Source organism: Phalacrocorax aristotelis, chromosome 18, assembly GCF_949628215.1.
Source record: "Phalacrocorax aristotelis chromosome 18, bGulAri2.1, whole genome shotgun sequence".
NCBI lineage: Eukaryota > Metazoa > Chordata > Aves > Suliformes > Phalacrocoracidae > Phalacrocorax > Phalacrocorax aristotelis.
The window spans coordinates 1,477,378-1,501,057 of NC_134293.1; the positions used below are offsets into that span (position 1 = coordinate 1,477,378).

Genomic DNA, 23,680 nt, shown 5'->3' on the forward strand with positions numbered 1-23,680 from the left:
CCATCACTTGAACCGTGTTTGTTTCAGCGTTTCTTTCGCTATTTAGAAGACAGACCGGACTAGGCCAAGATGAGCGTCCTCAAATATTTAGCAAGACTCGGATCTTTCTAAACACGCAGGGTCAGATTCAGCACGGGCTATTGCTGTTCAGCTTCTGCATCGCGCCAGCCCCGACAGCGGAGCTGGGGCCGGGGGTACCAGGACAGCGCAGACCCCTGGGAAGCAAAACAGGGGTTGGTTTCATCGGGGTTTTTTTTTTTTTTTTTTTACTCTTTTTTGTTTTTTTGTCTTTTTTTTTTTTTTTTTTTTTTAAAATGGAACCCAGCCCTTAAGGCGACAAGTGACTACACAAGGCAAATAAATACACAGCAGAGCCTTAAAGCCAGTAAAACAAACTGGAAACTTTGCTATTAGCCTTCAACTTTTCGAAAATAATAAAGAAGAAAATAAAATAGACCATTTCTTCCACCTCAATCTTCCCAGCCCCACCATCCAGTTTGTTCAACACTTTAAAGCTCAGGAACGCCCCAGCTCTTCCGCAGCGGAGCCGGACGCGATTCCGACTTTTGGCAAGCAGTTGGGAGACTCAACAGAATTAAAAATAGGAACGTTGGAGGACTAGACGTCGGGCACATCTGTAAACATGTCATACATCTGAAAGTTACACACACCTGTGAAGGCGGTACAGTTTATAGGTGAAACAGAACTATTTGCGACTGGCCAACCACACGTTTCCGAACCTGGACTGATACAATACACGAGCACTATATAGTATTACACTACGGTATTATACTATATAGTATTTTATACATAAAATGGAGTAGGCAATCCATAGTCAAACTTTTAAGACTAAGCGTGGCAGAAAGCTAGCAATCTTACAAAAGGTACAGAATTAAGCTTCATTGTCCCACCACGAACCTAAACGTCTCATTCAGGAACAACCTTATTAAAAGAATAAAGACAATTAAAAAGCACATGCTACATACTCCTAGGTTAAAGAAAAAAGAAAAAAAAAGTGGATAAATCTAAGCACAAGGGGTAGGCAAAAGTTCTGGGCTTATCTGCTTCCTGTAACGCCCCAGAGGGTCCAGGCTGATTTTGGGGGACACCAACCGCTGCCGAGCCCGATGCCCGGCCACGCATTAGCCAGCCTCCAGCCACATCCCCCCCTGGTGAGCACTGGGTGCGTGGTGGAGCTTGGGTGGGTCAGGAAACCCATTGCTGCTGCATTGGCTGCTTGCTCTTGCACTGGACCCTGTAAAACTTTGCACCTTTTTTAAAAAAAAAAAAACCAAACAAAAAACAAGCCAGAAAAACTACCCAACCCCGAGATGATTTGGACGCGCTGCACAAGCTGCAATGGGACAGAGCGGGTTACACAGCTGGAGCCTGCAGTCTGCTCAGCCTTCTCTACCGCTGCCAGGGAGCTTCCCTGTCCTTGGGAGATTTTAATTTTTTTTTTTTAATATTTTTAAATTATTATTTTCATTCCTAAGTCCTCCATTTTTGTAATAAAATATATTTTTATTAAGAGATAATTAGAAGCAGAGCCCGGAAATACACAGACTGCATTAAAATATAAAAGAGCATTTCCAACGGGCAGGTGCGGGAAGCCCAGCCATTGGCCTTCTATGGACAAATTGAAAAGGATTATTTTTTTTTTTTCCTTTTTTCCTTTTCTTTTTTTTTTTCTGATTTTTTTTTTAAGAGAGAAAAAAAAAATAATTCAAGAAGGGTGAAAGTTAGCAGAACTCAATTCCTCTTCCGTTTTCCAATGAAAATGGGAAAAAAATCCGGCACGTTTAGTGTTAGGAGACATACAGAGCAAATATGAAGCACCTACAGTCGAAAGCAGATATTTTTTTTTTTGCTCCCAGTAATACAATGGCATTAAACTATGGGAACAGTGGTTTTTTGTTGGTGTTTTGTTTTTTTTTTTTTCCATATTAAATGCCTAAACAGATTGCTTATTTTTGCATGTTGTCTTTTAAAATGAAAGAACTCTTCAGTTGCAATAGTCCAACATGTAACCGGAGCCAGGCCAACTGTGAGACTTCACCATGCATCCTAGAACTGCAGTGTTACCATCTTTCCCCCAGAAGAATGACGCTTTAAGACAATATCCCCAGCATAGGATTGGCTGCTTTACTCCTGGCAAAACATGCGGATTTTAATTCTCTGGAAAAAAAAAAAAAGAAACTCTGCAAACTTCAAGGCGTTTCTCCAGCATTCAATGGAAAACAAAACTGAAAAAATAAAAACCCAAATAGGGGAGGTGGAAGGGAAAGGGGGGATGAAGGATGGTGAATCACCCCGATTTCCCTGTGATTAGTGTGTCACTACAGTCACAGAACGAGAAACAGAAACCTTGTCAAGTGGAAATGCCTCTCCAGTGGGCTGCTGCTGCCCGTGTAGACGACAGCAGAAACTTTAGAACCGGGCTTGTAAATCGAGTCTGTATTCGTTAATCACTTGCATTCACTCTTTAAACAAAAACAAAACAAAAAAAAAGAGGAAAAAAATCTATTCAGTACCGGAGATTAAATAATCACGTGTGTAGTCTCGTTGAAATAAATTTTCAGATTCCTTAAGAAGTCTAATTACTTTCAGTTGCCATTTTTAAATAACTATATATATATTTGTATATATTATCCTGTGATTCTAGTTATGGTTCCTCTGCTGCACTGAAGATTTAGAAGGAGCATAAAAGCCTTTTGTCCCCCACGAACAGCACAAATGCTGCAGAAAGGTTATAACAGGCAGTCTCGTCTTGCTACCTTCATTGATCCGGGCGATCCATGGCTTCGTCGTAAGTGATTATCCTTTTGGGATCTATAAAAAAAAAAAAAAAAGCAGAATCCCAAGTTTTCAACAAGCTCCTTTCAGGACCCGTGGCTGAAGCCATTTCCCAAGAGACCTGCTCGGTAGCGGCCCGTTAGCAACCCTTCCGTAGGGCCCGAGCGGCGCCGCGTCGGGAGCCCCGCGTGACCCTAACAGCGCAGCGCCCGCTCCCCGCGTCACGCCCCGGGCAGCCGCGCCGCAAGGAGCACGCGAGTCTCCACTTACTGCTCGTCTCACAAGCTAGGACATCGTCACCGGTGAAGCGCCGGGACGCACCAGAATTTAGAACTTATTCTTGGGTGCGACACCCAACGCCAGAAATAGAAAGCAATTATTGTACACACACAGGGTAGACTTGTTAAATCTAATTTGATGCTGGATTTCTCTTTTAGAGACTCTGCTTCCCTCCGAACACCCCATTATGGCACAGCTTACTGCCCTGACTTTTAAGCGATCCAAACCACAGATAAACTCAGACTACGAACAGCAAGTGCTGAAGAACTCCGGACACCGAGACAACCCGCTCTCAACACCCACCCCAACAGACAGAGCAATTCGGTTTATTTATTCCTTCCAACATCCTTACCTTGCTTCTGCAAATTCCAAACCGATTCCATTTCTGTGGAGGCAAAACGAGAAGACCACTGTTATTATGCAGATTTATGCCGCCATCAGAGACAACTCCAAACATGCTTTAATTTTCCGAGCGTGGCAAGACACCACCGCGGTTGCGCTGAGGCTTTCGCACAAAGCCAACCCCATCCAGCCCAGCCCCAACCAGGCCCCCAGGACTGCACGAATTGACGTGAACGATCCAGCAATAAAAGGCAGAGAAATGGCTGTACCATGGTCTTAAGGGTCAGACGGCCAAACCCAGCATCAGAAACATCATCGCCATTCTCCGCTCCTACAAATCACAATCTAACCTTGGGCTTCACTGCTCGTGCCTCCAACGCTGCTTCCCACATCACAGCCTCAACAAGTAGCCTGCAGAAATCATTTTTACGAGTTGACGACACTTAATCTGTGTGAAATCAGAACCGCTGGACAAAGCAAGCTCCTCGTGGTTCACAGCATGCATCTGCTGAAGCACACCATGCAGAGATTCCTCTAATATCACTGCAAAACTGCTGCCAACATCCGAGAACAAGGTGCAATGCTCCAGATAGCCGGCTGCCTTCCCCCACCTTACCTCTACAACCCTAAAGACAAACCAACCCTCCCCAATCCTCACTAGAAGAGCACATGCTTTTGTTTACCTAAGAAATAACAGTTAAAGTTAAATGCTCTTTTCATTCACATGAATAAACAGAAGGCTCTTCCCCTTAAAATAGCCTGCAAATGAAGTCACATCTTTAGAGACCTATTCAAAATAACTACATTAAGCCACTACCAAGTTGGAATTTTGTGAGCTAGAATATTTGTAAAGACAGTAAGTGTACCCTGCACCCAAGTTTAAGACAAAATGACTGCAAAGGAGCATTTAGTGGGAACACAACCTGCAGGAACCATCTTTCAAGTCTCCCTTCTGCCAGAAAGGAGGGTGACAGGACCTTGGTAGCAGAGAATGGCAAGGGATTAAGCTGCACGGTATGGGCAGTAAAGCACAAAACCAGGCAGTAAGTAAACTAACCGGCATGGGAAAGGAAGAAGAAAAAGCCCTACAGAACTCATGGCCTCAGCACGATGTGTGCCAAGTATCACCTCGATCAATCGCCTGCATGTTCACGTCCCTTCTCCAACCCCTCATCTGTCCTTTGTCCGCTACAATCTCAAGCTCCCCGGGGCAGGAAATTGCATGCAAATAAATATTGCCAGCCCTCTCTGCACAATTAAGTCTTTTGTAAGGAAGGTCCTGACAAAACTTTACGAGGTCTGTTATTTTTGCGTCATGACAGTAACAGCAATGCTTTGCACGTTCATTAAAGGGGAACCCTAAGGGCTTTGGGAATCGTAACCAGCCCTGAACATCCCCAGGGGTATAAGCAACCTAGCAAGGGACTACCTCCCTCATCCGCCCCATGCAGATTCCCCAGAAGAAAAATGAACCAGCTACTAAAATTACCTCCTGCAGAGCTAGTTTTCCATTCAGTGAAGTTAGATACATCATCTCCTGACGGCTAAAAAACATCGCCTATTTTAACAGCTTTTCCCAAAGGCTGGGGACAGGAAACTACTCTCAGGTTGTTGGTTCCTCCACGTTAGAACAACGTTCGAGCATCAAATACAAGGCAGAGGCTGGAGCACTGCCCGCTACCGCATCTCCGTGCGAGAGACCATGCTTGCTTCTGTACTTCCATTTGGTCCCAACTTCACTGGGCACCACAAGAACATGAACTGCTTGTACTACGACGTGCCTGACAGCGAGATACTATCAAAACCACACCAAGACACTTTCAAGTTGTCAAAAATCTGGTTTTTTTTAAAAAAACCAAACCCTAACAAACCAACACTCAAACTCCTCAAACTTTTCAGACTTCAATCTTCCTTCTCCTTCTTCAGAAAAAGAGGCAGGGAAGAGGGCGGTGTAGAGTGTCCTGTAAATCCCAAACACCTGGACGCACGGCCTGACAAAGCTACAAAACCAGAGACAGTTGGCAAACTGGATGCGACATCGACTGTTACTGAACATCATCTGCCAGAGGAGCAAGAGCGAGGTCCTCCCCTCTACCTGGCCAGCAGCATGTGGACATGAGATAGCACAGGTTAAGCACACTGACCAACTGAAACAACTTTGCAGAGGAAGAAAATAAGTCTTGGGCTAACTGCAACACAAAACTAGGAATAAAAGAAAAGATTTTCCTTCAGTCTTAAGATGGAATTTTATGATTTATTCTGCTTTACTTGGCCATACATTAGAGCAAGTTTTCCTCCCGGTTCTGGATTGGTTGCAGGCTGTGGTCACCTACAACCGTCACAAGGTGCTGTGACAAGTGCCATGACCGCTCCAGCAGCGGTTGGACAGACGTCAGTGACCGACGGACAGCTCAGCAGAGCCACCGCGGCACGCCTGGCTCCGGCTGACCAGGGCAGCACGCATAGAGACGCAGGGTGGAAGAGGCGGCAGCCCCCACGAGTGGCTCATGTAAGAGGCACCAAGCCTGCTCTCAGCCCTGCTCCCTTGGGCTCAAGGAGCTCTTTTCTTGAGCCCACTTTCCCTGGATAAAGCTTCCAGGGCGAGTTCCAGCATGGATTCTTACAATCGCTCGCCCCTGCACGGGAAAAGGGCTATCCTCACCACATCTACCTCCCAGATACGGACCCAGAACCTCGCACTGCAGCTTGCCAAAGCAGAAGGTGGTGACAGTTGGACTTGATGATCCTAGAGGTCTTTTCCAACCGTAATGGTTCAGGGGCCACCATTCCCAAAAGAGGACACGCGGCCAGGGAAATTGCACTCTTCCTTCTCAGTGGACTCCAACCCAGCCGGAGCAAATGCCATCGGCAAACCCTTGCACAACCCAGCATCAAAGCCAGCCCTGCTCCGAGCCAGGGGCAGAACTAGGTCACCTCCTGAGCCCCTTCCAACCTCACGTTTTCCAGAATCTTTTACAATTAGCCGGCCTCTCCACGGCCCTCCGGCTCACAGGTTGCTGAGAGATTGCCGACAGCCCCAGCCACATCCACCTAACGAGCTCCAGGGAGAGGAACCATTTTTTCTGGGGACTATCACTGAAACAAAGGGTCAGTGGAGAAAGGCTTTGATCTCAGGAACAGACTAAGGCACGCTCTGGTGTATTGCGGTGAGATTCCTCATAGGTCAATAAACTTTATAGCAGGACTGGCACATAACCTTGGAGGGGAAAGAAGTCTTTCTGTGATAACTAGTTAAGACAGGCACTTCTATACACATTTCCCTTGCTAGAGAGGCTGCCCCTGCAAAAAGAAGCATCTGCATGATGCCACAGTACTAGTCCTTTGTTCCTAAAAAAAATCTAACCTATAAACTGACAATTGTCCCCTAAAATGAAGCGCTTAAAAAAAAAGAGAAATAGCAGAGAGGGACCATCCTCATCTGATTTTTCTGTTTCTATCTGCAGGACACAACGATTGAGTTAAGGGATTGCCCTGGAAACAAAGCGAAGACTGGAAGTTCAATGCTCTGGAGACTCATCCTGACAACTGGAAAAAGCAGAGACTTGAATTAAATCAGCTTTTGCCCCACAGCTCAGGCCCACAAGACCATAAGCACCAGACTGAGATCTCACCCCCTCCCACCAAGGGGGATGGGAAACCAAGGCTTTTTATTTTTTTCCTCTCCTGATGTAAAGGATGAAAATTGCTGAATTCACAGCTCTGCCATTTCTTCTGACCCAGTTCACCGTTCCGGCGAATGCCACTCCAGGCTGGCCCACGGTGCCTTGCTCCATTTTCCATGCTGCTTTTCTGCGCCTTCACGCGAGCAGAGATGCTGGCGCAACTGCGACGCGGAGAAGGGGCAAAGCAGCAGCACAGGCAGAAACTTAGGGGCAAGGCAGAAGAGGGAAACACTGCAGCTTCCTCTCCCCCACCTCTGTGGTCTTTGCTACTGTGCAGCTGAACTGGAGACCTTGGTTATTTGCTTTTTAGCTAGGGAAGCTCAGCAGTTTGCTTGTCCCAACACAAAGCTTGCCATATGAGCCCGGTGTTAGTGACAGCCAGCCTGGCCCGGCAGAATGCAACTGCCCAAATGTGACGGGATTCCGCAAAGCGTCGACAACCGTTCCGATACGAAACGCTTCGCCCAGCTGTCTTTGGAAGGAGTATTAAAGCAGCAAGATACTGATTTCAACAGAAGTAAAGCTGAGATACACCCAGCTTCCTCTTTTGAAGGACCAAAGAAATCTGTGCGGACCAGTTTTACCTCGAAAAAGGTGAGGATTTTGGCAATGCCACACCGAGGCAGAGGTTCAGTTCTCACCCAGATAGGGAGAGTGTCCCTAAGCGAGAGCATCACTCCTTCCTGCCCCCATACTAAGCTACCATCCCCATCTCCAGCCACAAGAACAGTAGGCCCAGCAGCGCTCGACTAAATCAGGCCTACCTTGCTAAATGGGGTACGTCACCCGCGAGTGTTTCGAGGCACCATCGCAAGCACTGAGCGGCACGAGCTGTCAATGAAGGCAGCCACGTTGAAGGATCGTGTTTTACAGTCAAGCAGATCAGATGATCGAAGGAGCCTTTCTGCCCTTTAAAAAGGGGGAAGAAAAAAAGCCAGGCATAGAGCGGGGACACAGGGGAAACCAGCAGGAAAAGCATCCAAGGGAAGAGCAGGGGGGTGTATCGTCAGCCCTGCCAGCACGTTCCCGCTGCCCTGACTTCTGGGGGAAAAGGAATCTGGGCACACACAAATGAGCACAGCCTCCTCCGCCGGGACCTCGCTCCCTCCGCAGGCGGCCAGCCTCACACCCCAGCACAGCCTTGCCAGCACACACGCTGCTGCGGTGGTTTGAGCGGGGTTGCTGCACCAGAGCCAGCCCACCCTGTGCGTTACCTCCTCCATCCGTCCTTTCCCAGGGAAGCTGTGAAGCAGTTACAGTCTATAGTGCCCCTTGCAACCACCAGGCAAACCGTGACCAGGAAAGCCTGGTTTGCTGGAACAAAGCTACCGAGTAAGCTGGAGGCTTTCCCATAACCTATTTACAGTCCAAGATGAGGATCCACATAACCCGATCACAGCTACACACACAAACAAGGGTGCAAGCTTGCGACAGACGGGTCGAAGGACTGCAACGGGCTAGAGCCTGTTCCTTGCTGCAACACCCAAAGCTTCATCCTTGCGCCACGGGTACCTTGCACTGAACTACTGCGCATGGAAGAGCTCAGGGTAGGGACCCCACCAGTGCTCCACGCTCACCCCTGTCCTTGCCCCACAATCGTCCCTCTTTGCGGCCGTCCATAACCCCAGGGGCAGGGCAGATTTGAAGATCAAACTGTCTTTTGCTCAAAAGCAAACAGATCAATCTGAAGAGGGAGAAGTTCACCCTCCTCTCGAAATCAAAACCAAACAATCTGAGGATCCAGCTGTCCAGGACACCCTAACACTGGCCCCGGCAAACCCACACACTGTCCCGAGCGGGGAGGAGGGGAAGGCAGCTTGTGAAAAAATAAGCAAGTGAAACTATTCCTTTCCTATTGCAGAGGAACTCGTTGGCCAGGAGTAGGACCTCAGGAAAACAGCCCAAGATAAACGGAGCGAACAGTGTGGGAATTAACCGCTGCACCGCCGACCTGCAAACACGCCCTGGCAGCTCCGTTTCCTCGACATTTTGCAGTGCGCCGTGCCACAGGAGCTCACCCACAGGGCTCTGGCTGCAGGACCACCGCAGTGAAAGGCGACAGCGTTTTGTACCTGCTTGGGGCAGAGGAAGGCACCATTCCTCCCCCTTAACCCAACTCACCCCAACGGACCTGAACACACACAGAAATGCAACGCCCAGCATCATCAAGGAACACCCACTAAAACCTGGACTGATCTCCTGCTTTGTAAACCATCAATAACACCTGGAGACTAGAAGACAGACAAGCTCAAGCTGTTTGGAGCACCCATATTGCTGCATTAATGACAACATTGATGAGAAACGTCCATCATCTTTCACCCCTAAGTAACACCTTGAAGTTGGCACAAACACAGCCTGAGAAGTAAATCAGCAGAGAGGAGTGGTGGGGCTGGCACCCGTTTCCCCAGGGCACCCCAAGGGTGCTTGCTGGGGATGCTCAAAGCAAGAGCATTCACACCTAGAAGCATGGAAAGAGCAGAAAATGGTATTTTAAAGACTGCTTTAGGTGCCCATTCTTGCCACTGAATGTAATTAACTCCTGTGTTTAGAAGAACTAAAGGCAACCAGGCTTTGAAGTTAACACCTCCTTAAGAGGACATGGGAAGGGAGTGTTCTTTATTTTCCTGTTGTTACTATTGTTTTACTGGGGTCTGTCTTTCACACAGCTCGTGAGAAAGGGAGAGCTGAAGAGTCTTGCCGTGGCTTTTCTACAAGAAAGTTGAGGCTGACCAAAACAAAACTTAAGGGTTAGGAAAATCTGCGACTCTTAAGAGGCGGGCTGCCCCTTCTACACCACGCTACACTTCCTGGTACCCCCATTTTCTGATGAGAAAGTGGGATTTAGGCTGCAGGCAGACACAAGAAATGGGAACAGAAAGCTTGCTTTAGTACTGGAATAGGTTGAGCAGTGGGGAGAGAACGAAGACCCAGATAAAATCGATTTATGAACGCTGCTCTCAAGAATACTAGAGCTTAAAATGTTAACATTGTGAGAGTGTTATGACCTGGAAAAAATATTTGGCGTTCTTATTTTAAAATGACTGGGCTTACTAAAGAAAGCCATCTAAGTTTCCGTATGCTACACAAAGAGTTTGCGAACAGGTAATTTAAGAACTTCGCAGCGGATCAAAACACAGCAAATTTGCCAACGCCACCCAAATACCAGCCCCTCTGCAGGGGGGAGCGAGACATTATCCACACAGGTATGTGGAACAGTAAACCCAAAATGGACAACCTCCTTTTTCCCTTCTGGTAGGTGGATGCAGGGAGAGGGAAAGGAGGGTTGAATAAAAAATAAGGAACTGCCCCTGTGTTGTAGGTAAGCAACACCGCGGCAAAAGGGAACGCACAGCCCGGCTCCCGCCAACGCTGAGCCAGGACTAAAAGCCAAGAGCTGCCACAGGACCTCAGCGCTTCTGGGGCCGAGGCTGAAGCAGCAAGCAAGCCGTTCCACAGGCTTCCCTCTCTTCGTTCCCTGTTTATAGCATCCGTGTTATGTTTTGAGTCATTTCAGTCTCAAAAAAAAGCCCAGGAAAAAAAGGAGCTGGGCTACAAAGGACTCCATGAAAGCAACAACATAAGATTTGGCCTACAAGGACAATGCGAGAACCCAGTCTGGCACTTACAGAAGAGCTGATAAGCAGAGATGCATCTTGCTGTCACCTCAGCACTCAAGAAGGGCAGGGGAGAAGTGTGTGTGCAGGGTTCGTTAAAACACAAATTAAAATAAGCACACCATGAAAACCCTAGAAGTATTTCTTTTCTTCCTTCAAAGCTATGATTTCATGGCCTGACATGCCCAGGGGAGAAGCTGCAACACTTTGGTGGCAGAGGTGTGAGCACAGCTTTCGGTGCCCGAATATCACCTGGTAAAGCTGGAATGGAGCAGGTGAAGCTCCCCATCTAACTCCTTCCGATGCCAAGAAGCTTAGGAGGACCTGCTAGCTCCAAAGGAATGAAAATGTAACACACACTAGCTATTATCCCTATGAACATCACTTACGCTTGTCTAGAGGAATGGGGAAACAACTACCTCTTGACGTTAATTAAATAACCGTTTGAATAACCTTCCCAAACCGCTACTGCCATTAGAGATAGGAAAGCAAAAAGCTCCATTTCAAAACGGTCAAAATTGCTGTAAGGAATAGATCATGTTAGAATATTGCACTTAAAATAATTAAGAAAAAAAAAAAAAAAGAGAATGCCCTTAGGCAGCAAGTTAAGCCATTACCTTTAGTGTGATATAGAATAGCAGCCCTCAGGTCAAAAGAACCCCAGCTATCTTTCCTTTCTAGGCCTCTCTGGTACCCCTGTTCTTTGGCGGAGGCTAGCAAATTGTTCGTAGGAGAGGCCAGAGGATTCTCTATTTCATAGTCTTTTGAAAGAAACACTAAAGCACCTTGGCTACCGGTGTCTGCCTTTTGTAGGTCACCTGTGTGATGCAACTCCAAAGCTAAGACACCACCCTCAACAGCAGTCCCAGGCTTAAGAATAGCACTAAGAATTTGAGGGCTAGTCCGTTTATCCAGCTCATAAGCCTTAGGAAACACAGGTTGTTCAGTTCCTGAGGGAATGATTTCAGCACACTGTGAAACCAAAGTGGCAGGATATTCCCCTTGAAATGTCACTTCCATTAACTGATTATCTGCAGATTTCCCCACAACAGTTTCGGGTCCAGCGCTGGGCTCGTTTATGAAAGACAAGCCCCACTGATTCTGGAAGATATCTCCCAGGTTCTGCTGATTCGTCTGCGATGGGAAGTCAACTTGCGCTGTACCCATAAGCACAGTTTGCATATTTGAAGGGTAGATAAAAAGGCTAGATTTCTTTTGTTCGAGAGCTGTTGAAGTTGTACTCATGTCCTGGGGTACTGACTCGGAGGAGGCTGATGGTACAGTACTAGCAGCAGTTGAGAGCAGTGGCTGGGTCCCTGGAGAATACACGCTTCCATCAGTCCCTGCTAGGATTGGCCCATTCGAGAAGCTAGCAGAAGTCACAGATTTCATAGCAGACATGGGGACTTGGGACAGTCGACTTGATGTTTGGGCCTGAGTTTCCCCGGCAGATGACGAAGATGATGATGACGACGTGGATGGGGTCTGAGCTGCTTTGTTGAGGTTTTCTTTGACTTTACTTGCATAACTTATTTTGGGAACAATTTTAGCACTGCTATTGTCCACTGGAAAAACTGGGGGTGGCTTAAATAAGGTCCATGAGTCCTCTTTAGATGTAGCTGACGATGCGTGCTTCCCTTTGGGCCGGTCATCAAACTTCTTGCTGCTAATCCCAGGTTTGGCATCAGAGTTTTTTCGCTGTACATCCCCAAGCCCAGGCTTTCCCCGGCCTGCTCCACCAGCCCCAGCCTCGTATTTCCAAACAGGCTTAGTATTTTCAATTCGGTTCCCCTTTTGTTCGCTATAATCAGGCTTGAAACTCTCAAGTTCCTGTTTTAAGGTTGGTGCGCTGACCTCCTGTTGCATTATTTTGTCCTGTACTAGATTCAAGTTCTCACAACCCTTGGCACTGTTGCGCCTGCCTTTCCGTTTTTTAGGTGTAGTATATCCACTCTCGGAGCCACTACCATCATTGTCGGCCCCTTTGCCTACGTAGCCATTCGTGATATAGCTAGAATTATTGGTTACCACACCATTTGGAATAGACACTCCCTCTGGCTTGTCTGAGGACTGGCTTTCTCTAAGTTTATTTTCGTAGGACTTCTCATTCTTTTTGTCCATGCTATTTTTCTGAATGAAGTTCTTGGGTTTGATTCCAGCCTTCCCCAAAGCACTGGCCTTCACAGTCTGCTTTGGGGTCACGTTAGTGTCTACGAGCTGCTGGCTGCCATTGGGTACCCTGGATCCTGGGGCGGTGGGTTCATCAGAGCACAGGCCCTTTAATGACACTTCTCTTTCTCCTGCGTTACCATTTAGCTCTCCGTAGCCTAGAAGAAAGCCAAAAACAACAAAAGGCAAGAATTAGAATGTGAAATGTTAAACTTCTGATTGCAGAAAGCTGTAATCAGTCCCAAACATATCCAGTTTCCTCAAGCAGACATTTTAAAATAGGAAAACATCTCGTCTCCGGCATAAAAAAGCACATGCTGGAAGCCACGGCAAGAGGGGTTAAGCCAAAAGTACCAGCAGCTACTGACTCTCACGTATGAGAGGGTGATGTATAGACAACAAAGCAAAGCGAAAGTATACACAGGTACTAAGGAAAATATATTGTACTAAAGATCACTAGCAAGCTGAGAGCTATTTCATCAGCAACAACTTCCAGGGGATGCAGAGGGAAAAAAGGTTAATTCCCAGGATGCTTCAAGACAGAGGGATCCGCTGCCTTCGCTACAGGATCTGTGAAAGTTCAGAATCCATACTGTGAGCAAGGGCCAGTACCTTGGCCTATCATCTATCATCATCTATCTATCTATCCTATCATCTCCATCAGCTGCCAGACCTGCAACCCCAGCAGCCCTCCTTCCCACCCTGCTCCCAAACACCATCTCCAGATGGGGGGGGGGGGGGAGGGAAGGAACAACCAGAAAATGGGGAAAAAAGAGGAAAAAAAGCACGCCATTTTCCAAAGGGACACATGCAAGTGCAGTTGGAAGTTACACCTCCTTGCTTCATTTCCAAATAGCAACCCACAGCTCCCTGCACGTGCTCTTTAGCTTTGGAAAGGATAAAGCTGGGGAGAAACGAGCACCCTTCCACCACTGCTGGCACCTGGCCTCCTGCCCACCAAGAAATTTCAGCATTTCAGAGTCCCTGGGAGACCCAGCACTAGCCTGAGACCCGAGCAGCGCCGTTCTTGCTGAGGGCTCCAACTCATCAACCCCGGAGGTTATGCTGTTCACTCAGCTTTCCTTTTTGCTTCTCACGTTCATTTCCAGGCTTTACGGGTCTGAAGTCAATCTCGAGAGAGCAACTTAACTGCAATTCAAGTGCAGCTGGAGGCCCAGGACAGGCCGCACTCAACCACCTCATCTTCAACTTTTTTTTTTTTTTTTAAATAATCTCTGGCCAGAGGCCTGTCGCTTGCGAGGACCCCGGCTACACCGCCCCAGGAGAAGCCCCACTGAGAGGCGGGAAGAGCACGCTGTACCCAGCTCAGCAAATACACTCCAGCTGTGGACGGAGCAGAGGGACTCCCTCCTCCTGGACGAGCACTACCCTCACTCCTCCTCTGACTCACCCGTCCTCCTTCCCGCGGGTGGAAAACCTTACATCTCCCGCAACAACTGACCCACCTACGGCTCCATCCGCAGCCGCGCGACGTCAGCCCAGCGCACGGAGACCCCCAAGAACAGGAGCGGGCAAAACTCCAGCTCCAAAAAGAAACATTTTTGTTGTTGCCGATGTTGTTGAAATTAACTGCCACACTATAAAAAAATCATTGTTATCCTCACATCCTGGAGCCTCAGATGTCTGGCAGATGTAACTGCTCGAGTTATGTGCAAGTCGGGAACACAAGAATCCTTGTAGGAATCTTTACAGGAATTCCACAACCGAGTTTGCTGAGAGGGATCAAAAAGCATTTTGCTACGCACAAGTATCTGCAACCACCGCAACTTCCACTATAACTTTCAGATACGCTGTTAAGAATACTAACCATAAATACTTCATCCCAGAGAAAAAGGATAGGATGGGATTCTCGGCCGAGGCAAGGACTAGAAGTTAAGTATCTCTGAAAAATGAGCAGAGGAAGCCTTCTCAAGAGCACCGTGTTATAGCTGACCTTGCATGACTCAAGACTTCTGACACCACTTGTTAATGAAACAAAACAATACGAGTGGTCATAAGACCATTGCAGATGAGTGAAAGAATAAAATGAAGAACAAAATCCACTTCAGCAAGTCAGTGTGTCAGCAGTTTCTAGTTCCAATTTTCGAGTATTCACAACTCAGCTGCCCGAGTTTTCTCCAAATCAACATTTGGCACAGCTGGCTCTGGCCTGGTCGCAGAGGTGCAGCAACCAGAATTCAGGGGAGGAAACAAACAAAAAAAAAAAAGACGGATGTAAAAAATGAACAGGTGAAGAGTATTTGGCAACCTCACGGACCCTTCCGTAGCTGGGGAGGGAGGGGTTTCAGGGCAAGCGCATTATTAAAACCCCGGGCACGCTGCAAAGGGTGAAATGACTCCTCGACTTATTTTTGCTCGGGAACTTATTTTAGCGTAAGCCTGATCGGGTACTTCCCCTGCCCCGGGCCGGGGGCTGCATGGGGGGCGCCCCGGGCCGGGGGGGTGCGGGCGGGGGTGCCCCGGGCCGCCGCCGCCCCTGCCGCACGCCGGGGCCCTCCCCACCTCCCGCCCGATTATGTAAAGGAAAATTTCAAAGAAAAAAAAAAATTAAAAAAAAAAAAATCAACGTACGCGGCATTCTGGCTGCTCCTGTAATCGCGCACTTGCTCCGAGCCCCCCACAAGCGGGGATTTTTCGGGGCCGCCGCAGCCCGGCGGCCCCCCGCGAGCGAGGCGAGGGCCGGGGGCCGCCGCGCCGTACCCGGGGCTGCCCGGCCACCGCCTCTGCGGCGCGGCCGCCGGTACGGCCCGGCCTGGCCCCCCCCCTCCCGCGGCCGGCCCGGGGAGGGCAGCCCCGCGGCCCCCGGCTACGGGCGGAGGAGACGGCCGAGAGCCCCCGGGCCGGGCCCCGCCAGGCCGGGCCGCCTCCCCGCTCCCCCCCGCCTTATCTGACTCATTGATTTTTTACAAAAATTATTATTATTTTATAATGTTCATCAATTTTTAAGCAGCCCCTCGCCCCCCGGCGGGGCCCGCGCGGGGGCAGCGCCCCTCAGGGCGGCGCGGCCCGGCCCCACGTGCCCGGCGGTGCCGGCGGGCCCCGCGGCTCCCGCAGCCCCAACATGGCGGACAGGAAGCGGCCCCAGCGCGGCGGAGAAGCTTCCAGCCGGGCCGGGGGAGGAGGAGGAGGAGGCGGAGGAGGAGGAGGAAGGCCCCACCGCCGCCACCCCGCGAAGGTCACAGGCCCCGTCCCGCCGCCCGCCCCGGACCTGCTCTCCGTTTGGCCGCCTCCTGGTGCTGCGGACCGCCGTGCTTGTGTTCGTGTCGGAGCGGCGGCTTGGGCTGGGCTCGGCCGTCGGGCGGCGGCAGGTAGGAGCTCTGCGGGTGGTGGTGGTGGTGGTGGTGGTGACCGTAGTAGTAGTAATGGTGGTGGTGGTGGTGGTGGGGCTGCTCCTCCATGGGGGGCGGCTGAGCGGAGCGGGGCCGGGCCGGGCTGGGCGCTCGCTGCTGGGCCGTGCGGCTCCGGCGCTGGGACGCGGCTGGCGCGGGGGAGGCGGCGGCGGCGGACTGGCAGCGCCCGCCCTGCAATCAGCGAGCCGCGCCGCCGCGCCCGCCCCCCGGCCCGCCCCGCCCCGGCCCGCCCCACTCCGCACCGCACCGGCCCGGCGGAAAGGGAAACGGCGGCCGCCCGAGCCGGGAGGCGGTGCGGTGTGGGGGGGGGGACCGGCCCCGCATCGCCCCCCGCCCCGCCCCGGGGGCAGCGGTAGGTGAGGCCGCGCTGCTGGTAGACGAGGCCGCCGTGGGGCGGGGGGGGCTTCGCCCTCCCTTCCCCGTTCCAACGGGGCCGTAAACCGGAAAAAGAGGGTTATGGCGGAGCCATCTCCTTCCCCTGGGCGCTGAGTCAGGCCCCGGGGCCCGGCGGGCCGCCCCCCCACCGGATCGGGGTGTTTCGCCCCTCGGCGCGGAGCGGCTCCCGGCCCGGGAGGGTTTCGCCGCAGGGTCACCCGGGGCTGGGGTGGGGGGCTCGTTTTACCGGCAAGGAGCTGATAAACCGCGCCCCGCTGCTAAGGCGGGCGGCTGCGGCAGGGAGGGGTTGTTGCAATAGCCTCAGAGCGGGGGGGATTTGGTCAGGGCCCGTGGAGGGAGCACCGTGAGCTGCCGGGTGTCCAGCGGCAGGCACGGAGAAGCAGCAGCACCCTCGGAAAGGCGCCGGGCTGAGCTGCAGAGGCTCCCGCGGGCGCCCCGGCCTGCTCCCGGGCTCCACCCGGAGCCCGCCCGCCGGCAGCGCAGCCCGGCACCGAGCCCGGGGCTCCCTGGGGGCTCCCCGGGGCTCCCCCGGCCGAGCGGGCCGCGCGTTCCGTATCAGCCCTGGTGAGGGGAAAACAGCGTCCAGCAAACGCTCCTGCCCGCCCAGAGAGCAGCACTGGAGATCTGACTGATGCTTGACAGGTTGTTGGAAAGCCTGAGAGCGGAAGGGAGAGCCAACCTGAAACTTGTCAAAATTAATACCTTGTTTCATATCATTTCAAGCCTCTGATAATCCCCACCAGAACATGTTCAGTGGGGCGATCGGCAGCTCCTGCCTCTGCCCCGAGCATACTCGCCACCGGAGCAAAGGGCCAGCGAGACCCTCCCCACCGCTTGCCTCTTGGGCCTGTGGCTCGGTTCCCTCCTCAACACAGAGGCAGACACCACCAGACCCAAGGATTCTCCACGGACACCCCGGCAGCACTGAGACAAGGGGGTCGATCTGAGCGCAAAGCAGCGAGGGACAGAGGCAGGAGTTCATCGGGAGGGTAGGGGAAGGGCAGAGAGAGGGATGGGGAGAGCCGAGGTTGGCTGGAGCTGGAGGCAGAGTCCTGCTCCGAGTTATTTGCTATTCCGGTGTGATTAATTGCCTCCAAATGCTCACAGTGTGCGCCACGGCAAACAGGGAGGGAGGGTGACAAGAAAATGTGATCAGGTAGTTAAAGACTTACAGTTGATGTGCACGAAAACAATAAAGAGCTATTTCCTCACTTCTCAGGGCTTCCACTCGCAGCTTTAATGCCCTGCTATTTTTAAAGTATTTTAATGAAGTAAACAAAATTAATAAAGTTCCCGTGTCCAGACAGCCCTATCAGGCCTTGGCTGTGTTCTGCTGGGCACTGTACAAAAGACAGAGCCCTTGCCCAGAGATTTTACAGTTCCCAAGTTTTATTTCAACAGACCATAGTTGAAAGTTTATGCCTCAAGCACAGCTTCCCACTCCACCCTCCTCTTTAATACATAGGAGGTAAAACTTTTCCTAGCAGAAATACCAACTTCTGCGTTAACATAGAGGACTTTTTCCAAGATTTGAGGCGCCTGAAATATCGTGAGTTCTGTGCCAAAGTGGCCCCGCAGTTTCCGTTTCTTTCAGCACAATGCAAAGCAATTTAAAATGCAGTGAAACCATTTAAGCAAGCAAGCGTGAACTTTGGGCTTTACCCATGCTCTCAGGAATAACGGTCCTTTCAAACGCTGACTCATAGAGTGACCTCACATTGCTTAGGAGACAAGTCTTGAAACGAGGAGTCAGGCTTTAATCACAGTTGACATTTTATTGGTGGCTTGGAAGAATTTATTTTTAATATAAAGGGTTGGCTTGAAGACATAAACTTCAAAAGACTCTGAAGAAAGTAAACAACGATGGACAAAGCAGCTCTGCGCACACGTATACCAGAAATCTGAATACAGAGTGTGGCGGGTTGTCTCTTCGTGAAAAATAAAGCAACTATTTTGCCGCTTAGAAGCGTTACGCTGTCAGTGTTATGTTATCTAAAGCCTGCAAAAGCAGGTTTAAAGAAAAAAAAAATCTAAATTAATAGAGCCCGGGGCCCGTCGCCTTCAGCAGACACGCAGGGAGCGAAGCCCAGGCATCCCGCGCCATGCGGCGGCTCACCGCACACATGCCTGCACGGCGGCTCGCCGCCCCGCTCAGCGCGGGGATGCCTTCGGAAGGTACCGCGAGCTCCCGCAGGCAGCGCTGCACCGCGGCACGGTGTCTCCTACCTGCCACGCTGGGGCACGCGCCCGTCGGAAGCTCCGCTTCGTGTTAATCCCATCGTTGGTGCAACGTTGCGCCGGTTACGCCGCATGCTAATAATTCGGCAGCTCTTCGGGATGCATCCTCTGTGGAAAAGGGAAACCGGAGATTTCTGTGTCCCCTCATCTGCCGCGGTTTTCCTTCTTACTGCTCTTTGAGTTTGGCAAGCCAGCAGGGTCTTAAGCAAAGGAAAGGTGCAATTTTCCTTGGAATTCCACGCCCGGTGCAAAGTATTCCCACACCCACCAACAAAGTTAGGCACAGCCGGGATAATTTCTAACTCTGTAATTTCAGTGTTTTGTGAATTTCTGGCTTTTCAGAGAACCTGACATTTAAAGCTGCAAAATGAAGGCAGCAAAGAATGAATCAACTGCTACAGGAATCATGAGAAAGTTTTCCTGGAGAGTTTGACATGAGATGAGTTTTGAATTCCTACGAAAACGTAGTTAAACCAAGAGGCTATTCTAGTGATTTTCTAAGCAGAAATCATTTCCTTTCAAAGCCAATCCTCTTTAAGACACTACATTTAATTTCCATTAAGTGGTTTCAGGTAAGTTAAAACTGAAACTATAAAATCAATCCATGAAAAGAAAATGCTGGCTTTGTAATATTTCTTGTGTCTGTCCCGCATTTTAAGACTCAAAATTGGGAAACGTCAAAATTACCATATTTCTAGATATGGGGAAGGGCTCTTATACAAAGTGTGTGTGGCATTTATCGACATTACTTTTGCCACAGCATTTTCATTTATAGCAAAGGCTGAGACTTGCAAAATTCTCTATATTCTAACACATCCAACCTAGCAAAGCACTTAAGCAGGTGTTCAGTTCCAGGCAGGTTTACAACCATCCTGTTCAGAACCTCGCCACGTTTGGCCCCTGAAATCTAATGTATTTCAGTACAACGCAGTCACGATTTACTGGATGATATTCAGTTGTTGGAGGAGGACTCGGATCTCAGAAGCAGTTTAGTCAGGATGGATGAGAGGGCTGGCGGTGCTGTCCTCACGGAGCTCACCACACCGGCCTTCACGACTGCGTTCAGGTAAGGCGGAGCCCCTCCTCCGCTCCATCTTTGTACTCTGCTGTGTACATTATTTATAGGTACAGAGCTGGTCTCTTTAAAGACTTCTCTCTCTAGCGACAGCTTGGTAGTAGACTTTGGGTTAGAGGTCCTAAAAAGCAGCCAAAAAAAGGGATTTAACCCCTAACTGGATGATAGGAACCGATACCGTGCACGCTCCTCTTTCCCATCCCTAACAATTTAAGCACTTCCACCTAATAGCACATGCTAAATTAAGACTCTTTTTTTTTTCTAAAAACCTAACTTCCAAATGCCAGAAGCACACTACGTTAATCCTTCATTCACTCTGCAGAAAATTCAGACAGCCCAGCCCCAAAAATAACCATAGGGCATAGTTTTGTGAAGCAGCAAAACTGACGTAAGGGCTAGCAGCTCCCAAAAGGGAAGGTCAGCTCTCTCCCTCCGCCCGCCCCTGCCCTGCCCTCGCAGCACCACTGGCGCTTCTCTCAGCCCGTTTGAGAAATTAAACTAAAAGACAATCCTTCCGATGAGAAAGTGCACATTTTTATTCTGGCTAAGCTTCCTGAACTGTTTCATGGAGGAGCCAGACAAGTATTAATGTCCTTAAGAATGGGCTGTCACTGCAGCAACTCGGTTGTCCTCTTCTAACACGGCCAACCCTGCTGCAGGGATGACCCCTTCTGGGAATTGGGCAGTGGGGACACAGCTGGTGTTGCAGACACTTAAGCCACCTAATTTTATTTTGCTCATATTTGTGAGTCAATCCCCTCGAGTGCCCGGAGAGGGATGGCGTGACCACCCTTCAAAGTGTTTTGAGCGAGCTGTAACAGAATGGCTGTAACCAGCGGGACTTCCTTCTGGTGGGTGCATCCATTGTTAAATGGGACTAGATCTGAGGAACATCCCCTGTTGTAAACACATTGAAGTGTTCACACAGGCATGAGTAACATCTGCTGCCCATATCTGCATGAAAAATTGTTTACTAGAGTGCAGTCATGTAAACGGGAGGCAGCTTCTTGGACACGTATAAGCAGCAGCTCAGGAGGCAGGCTAGCAGGTTGGCCTCACCCAAGTCTCTCATCATTATTTGTCTGGGATTTGTTCTGGCTCCAGGCTTTCAGACAGTTCTGATCTCCTCCTGCCTATGGGGAAACAAACCCCCCATTTTTATAAAGGGAGAAAAGGAAGGCCCAGGGAACTACAGGCCAGCCAATCTCACCTCTGTGCCCGGCAAGATCACAGAGCAGATCCTCCTGGAAACTGTGCTGAGGCACATGGAAAATAAGGAGGCGACTGATGACAGCCAACATGGCTTCTCGAAGGGCGAATCGTGCCTGACAAATCTGGTGGCCTTCTACAATGGGGTTACAGCGTTGGCGGATAAGGGAGGAGCAACTGATGTCATCTACCTGGACTTGTGTACAGCATGTGACACTGTTCCCCACAACATCCTGGTCTCTAAATTGGAGAGACATGGATTTGATGGGTGGACAACTGCATGGATAAGGAATTGGCTGGGTGGTCGCACTCAACGAGTTGCGGTCAACGGCTCCATTTCCAAGTGGTGACCAGTGACGAGCAGTGTTCCTCAGGGGTCGGTGTTGGGACTGGTGCTGTTTAACATCGCTGTCGGTGACATGGACAGTGGGGGTGAGTGAGTGCACCCTCAGCAGGTTTGCCGACAACACCAAGCTGTGTGGTGCGGTCAACATGCTGGAGGGAAGGGATGCCATCCAGAGGGAGCCTGACAGGCTTGAGAGGTGGGCCTGTGCGGGCCTCATGAGGTTCAAGAAGGCCAAGTACAAGGTCCTGCACATGGGTCAGGGCAATCCCCAGCACAAATACAGGCTGGACAGAGAATGGATTGAGAGCAGCCCTGAGAAGGAGGACTTGTGGGTGTGGGTTGATGAGAAGCTCAACATGACTTGGCAACGTGTGCTTGCAGCCCAGAAAGCCAACCAAATCCTAGGCTGCATCAAAAGCAGCGTGGCCAGCAGGTTGAGGGAGGTGATTCTGCCCCTCTACTCCACTCTTGTGAGACCCCACCTGGAGTGCTGCATTCAGCTTGCGGGCCTGCACCATAAGGACACGGACCCGTTGGAGCAAGTCCAGCGGAGGGCCATGAAGATGATCCGAGGGCTGGAGCAGCTCTCCTATGAGGCCAGGTGAGAGAGTCGGGGTTGTTTAGCCTGGAGAAGGGAAGGCTCCAAGGAGACATTAGAGCAGCCTTCCAGTACCCGAAGGGGGCCTACAAGAAAGCTGGAGAGGGACTTTTTGCAAGGACGTGTAGTGACAGGACAAGGGGTGATGGCTTTATGCTGAAAGAAGGTAGATCTAGATTAGATATAAAGGAAGAAATTCTTCACCGAGGGTGGTGAGGCACTGAAACTGGTTGCCCAGAGAAGCTGTGGATGCCCCATCCCTGGCAGTGTTCAAGGCCAGGCTGGACGGGGCTTTGAGCAACCTGGTCTAGTGAAGGTGACCCTGCCCATGGCAGGGGCTTGGAACTAGATGATCTTTAAGGTCCCTTCCAACCCAAACCCTTCTACAATTCTCTGATTCCTAGGATCATCACAGGGACCGCAGAGAAACCTGCACCAACACCTTCCATGGTGGTCTTGCAAAAACTGCCCTGCTGTTGGGACCTGACGCGCAGGCAGCCTAGCCTGACTTTCACGGGGGATTGTATCAGTCACTGCTTGCAGTAGACTTTGACCTCTGGAAAACAAATGAAAAAAAGCTCAATCCATAAATCCCAAGCACTTTTTATCTTGTTATACAACACAACGGTCACAAGGTCGCTAGTCACTTACATTTCATTCTCATTGCATTTGGATACCAAGCATGTATTATTTTGAAAAGGGGGATTTTAAAAATTATTATTTTTTAAATATGCATTGGGTACGCCTGCATCTGGCACACGGGGGCTCAAAATACTTGTGTTTGGAGTCAGGGCCTCCAACCAAACAATGCCTGGCGTTGGCAGAACATGGACTGTGGAAGGGTTATTACTGGAGTTATTACTACTATGGCTGTTTCATTATGTGATACAGGGCAGTGATGGTTCACTATAAGATTAGGGACTGAGAAGAGCCCTTGTCTGAAGGAAAATTAAAAAGACTGGGACCATTCTCCTCTGATGGAGTGAATCAAAAAGTCCACAGTGAAGACATTACAGAATGCATAGCCTGGAGATAGCAGTTTGAGAACTTTTGTTCACCTTATCTCAGAACGTAGGAACACAAGAACATGAAGGGGGAAAAAAAAAAGGTAAATTAAAAGATAAGCAACCACATTTTAATGCTTTGCATAAAATATATATGGAATTCACTGACACGCAACATTGTGAAGAGCAAGGTATTATTAGTATTCTCAAAGGATGGGCATAATTCAGCTAAAAGTAAATATTTAACATCTAAAATAGAGGTGTTAGAACGATTATTATCTATCATTCTTCAGGGCACAAGTGAGCTTCTACCTCTTAGGATTTAAGAGGAGATTTCTGCTAGGTATCCAGCACCTGCAGAGCGGAAATAGAAGCAAGGGACAGAATTTACTCATAATAAAACTATCTACTCTGAAGAACTCATGAACTGAATATAAACAGGACAGCTGATGGCTCTAACGAGACAGGGAGGACAACGAGAGGCACCACAGACCAGCAAGGACTGGGAAGGCAAGCCGTGGTCACTGTGCAGCAGATACCTGTTAATACCGAGACTCCAC

General features: G+C 50.0%; 1 protein-coding gene and 1 long non-coding RNA gene across 7 annotated transcripts; one reads left to right on the forward strand and one right to left on the reverse strand.

Moving 5' to 3' along the window:
• Nucleotides 1-315: 315 nt before the first annotated feature.
• On the reverse strand, nucleotides 316-19,039 carry NUFIP2 (nuclear FMR1 interacting protein 2). 6 transcript variants are annotated; one of them, XM_075113330.1, is made up of 5 exons: nucleotides 16,113-16,457; nucleotides 11,332-13,041; nucleotides 3,428-3,460; nucleotides 2,778-2,832; nucleotides 316-2,178 (listed from the first exon to the last, which is right to left on the reverse strand). In XM_075113330.1, the coding sequence occupies exons 1-4, from the start codon at nucleotides 16,300-16,302 to the stop codon at nucleotides 2,780-2,782; spliced, it is 1,986 nt and encodes a 661-aa protein (XP_074969431.1). In that variant the 5' UTR covers nucleotides 16,303-16,457; the 3' UTR covers nucleotides 316-2,178; nucleotides 2,778-2,779. The 6 variants fall into 6 exon arrangements, with proteins under 6 accessions (XP_074969431.1, XP_074969430.1, XP_074969434.1 ...); XM_075113329.1 differs by having other exon boundaries at nucleotides 316-2,483; XM_075113333.1 differs by lacking the exon at nucleotides 16,113-16,457 and adding an exon at nucleotides 18,877-19,039 and having other exon boundaries at nucleotides 316-2,832.
• LOC142066180 (uncharacterized) lies at nucleotides 16,078-18,616 on the forward strand. Its single transcript, XR_012663624.1, has 2 exons — nucleotides 16,078-16,212; nucleotides 17,374-18,616. It is a non-coding gene; the product is annotated as an uncharacterized LOC142066180 (long non-coding RNA).
• Nucleotides 19,040-23,680: the final 4,641 nt, after the last annotated feature.

What these genes read in the sequence shown, in the direction of transcription:
- NUFIP2 (XM_075113330.1), bottom strand. Translation starts at nt 16,302, where the DNA reads ATGGAGGAGCAGCCCCACCACCACCACCACCACCATTACTACTACTAC. An exon ending in TATTCTATATCACACTAAAG is followed by an intron (nt 3,461 to 11,331) that starts GTAATGGCTTAA and finishes TTGCCTCCACAG; the next exon opens with AAATGGAATCGGTTTGGAAT. An exon ending in TTGGAATTTGCAGAAGCAAG is followed by an intron (nt 2,833 to 3,427) that starts GTAAGGATGTTG and finishes TTTTTTTTATAG; the next exon opens with ATCCCAAAAGGATAATCACT.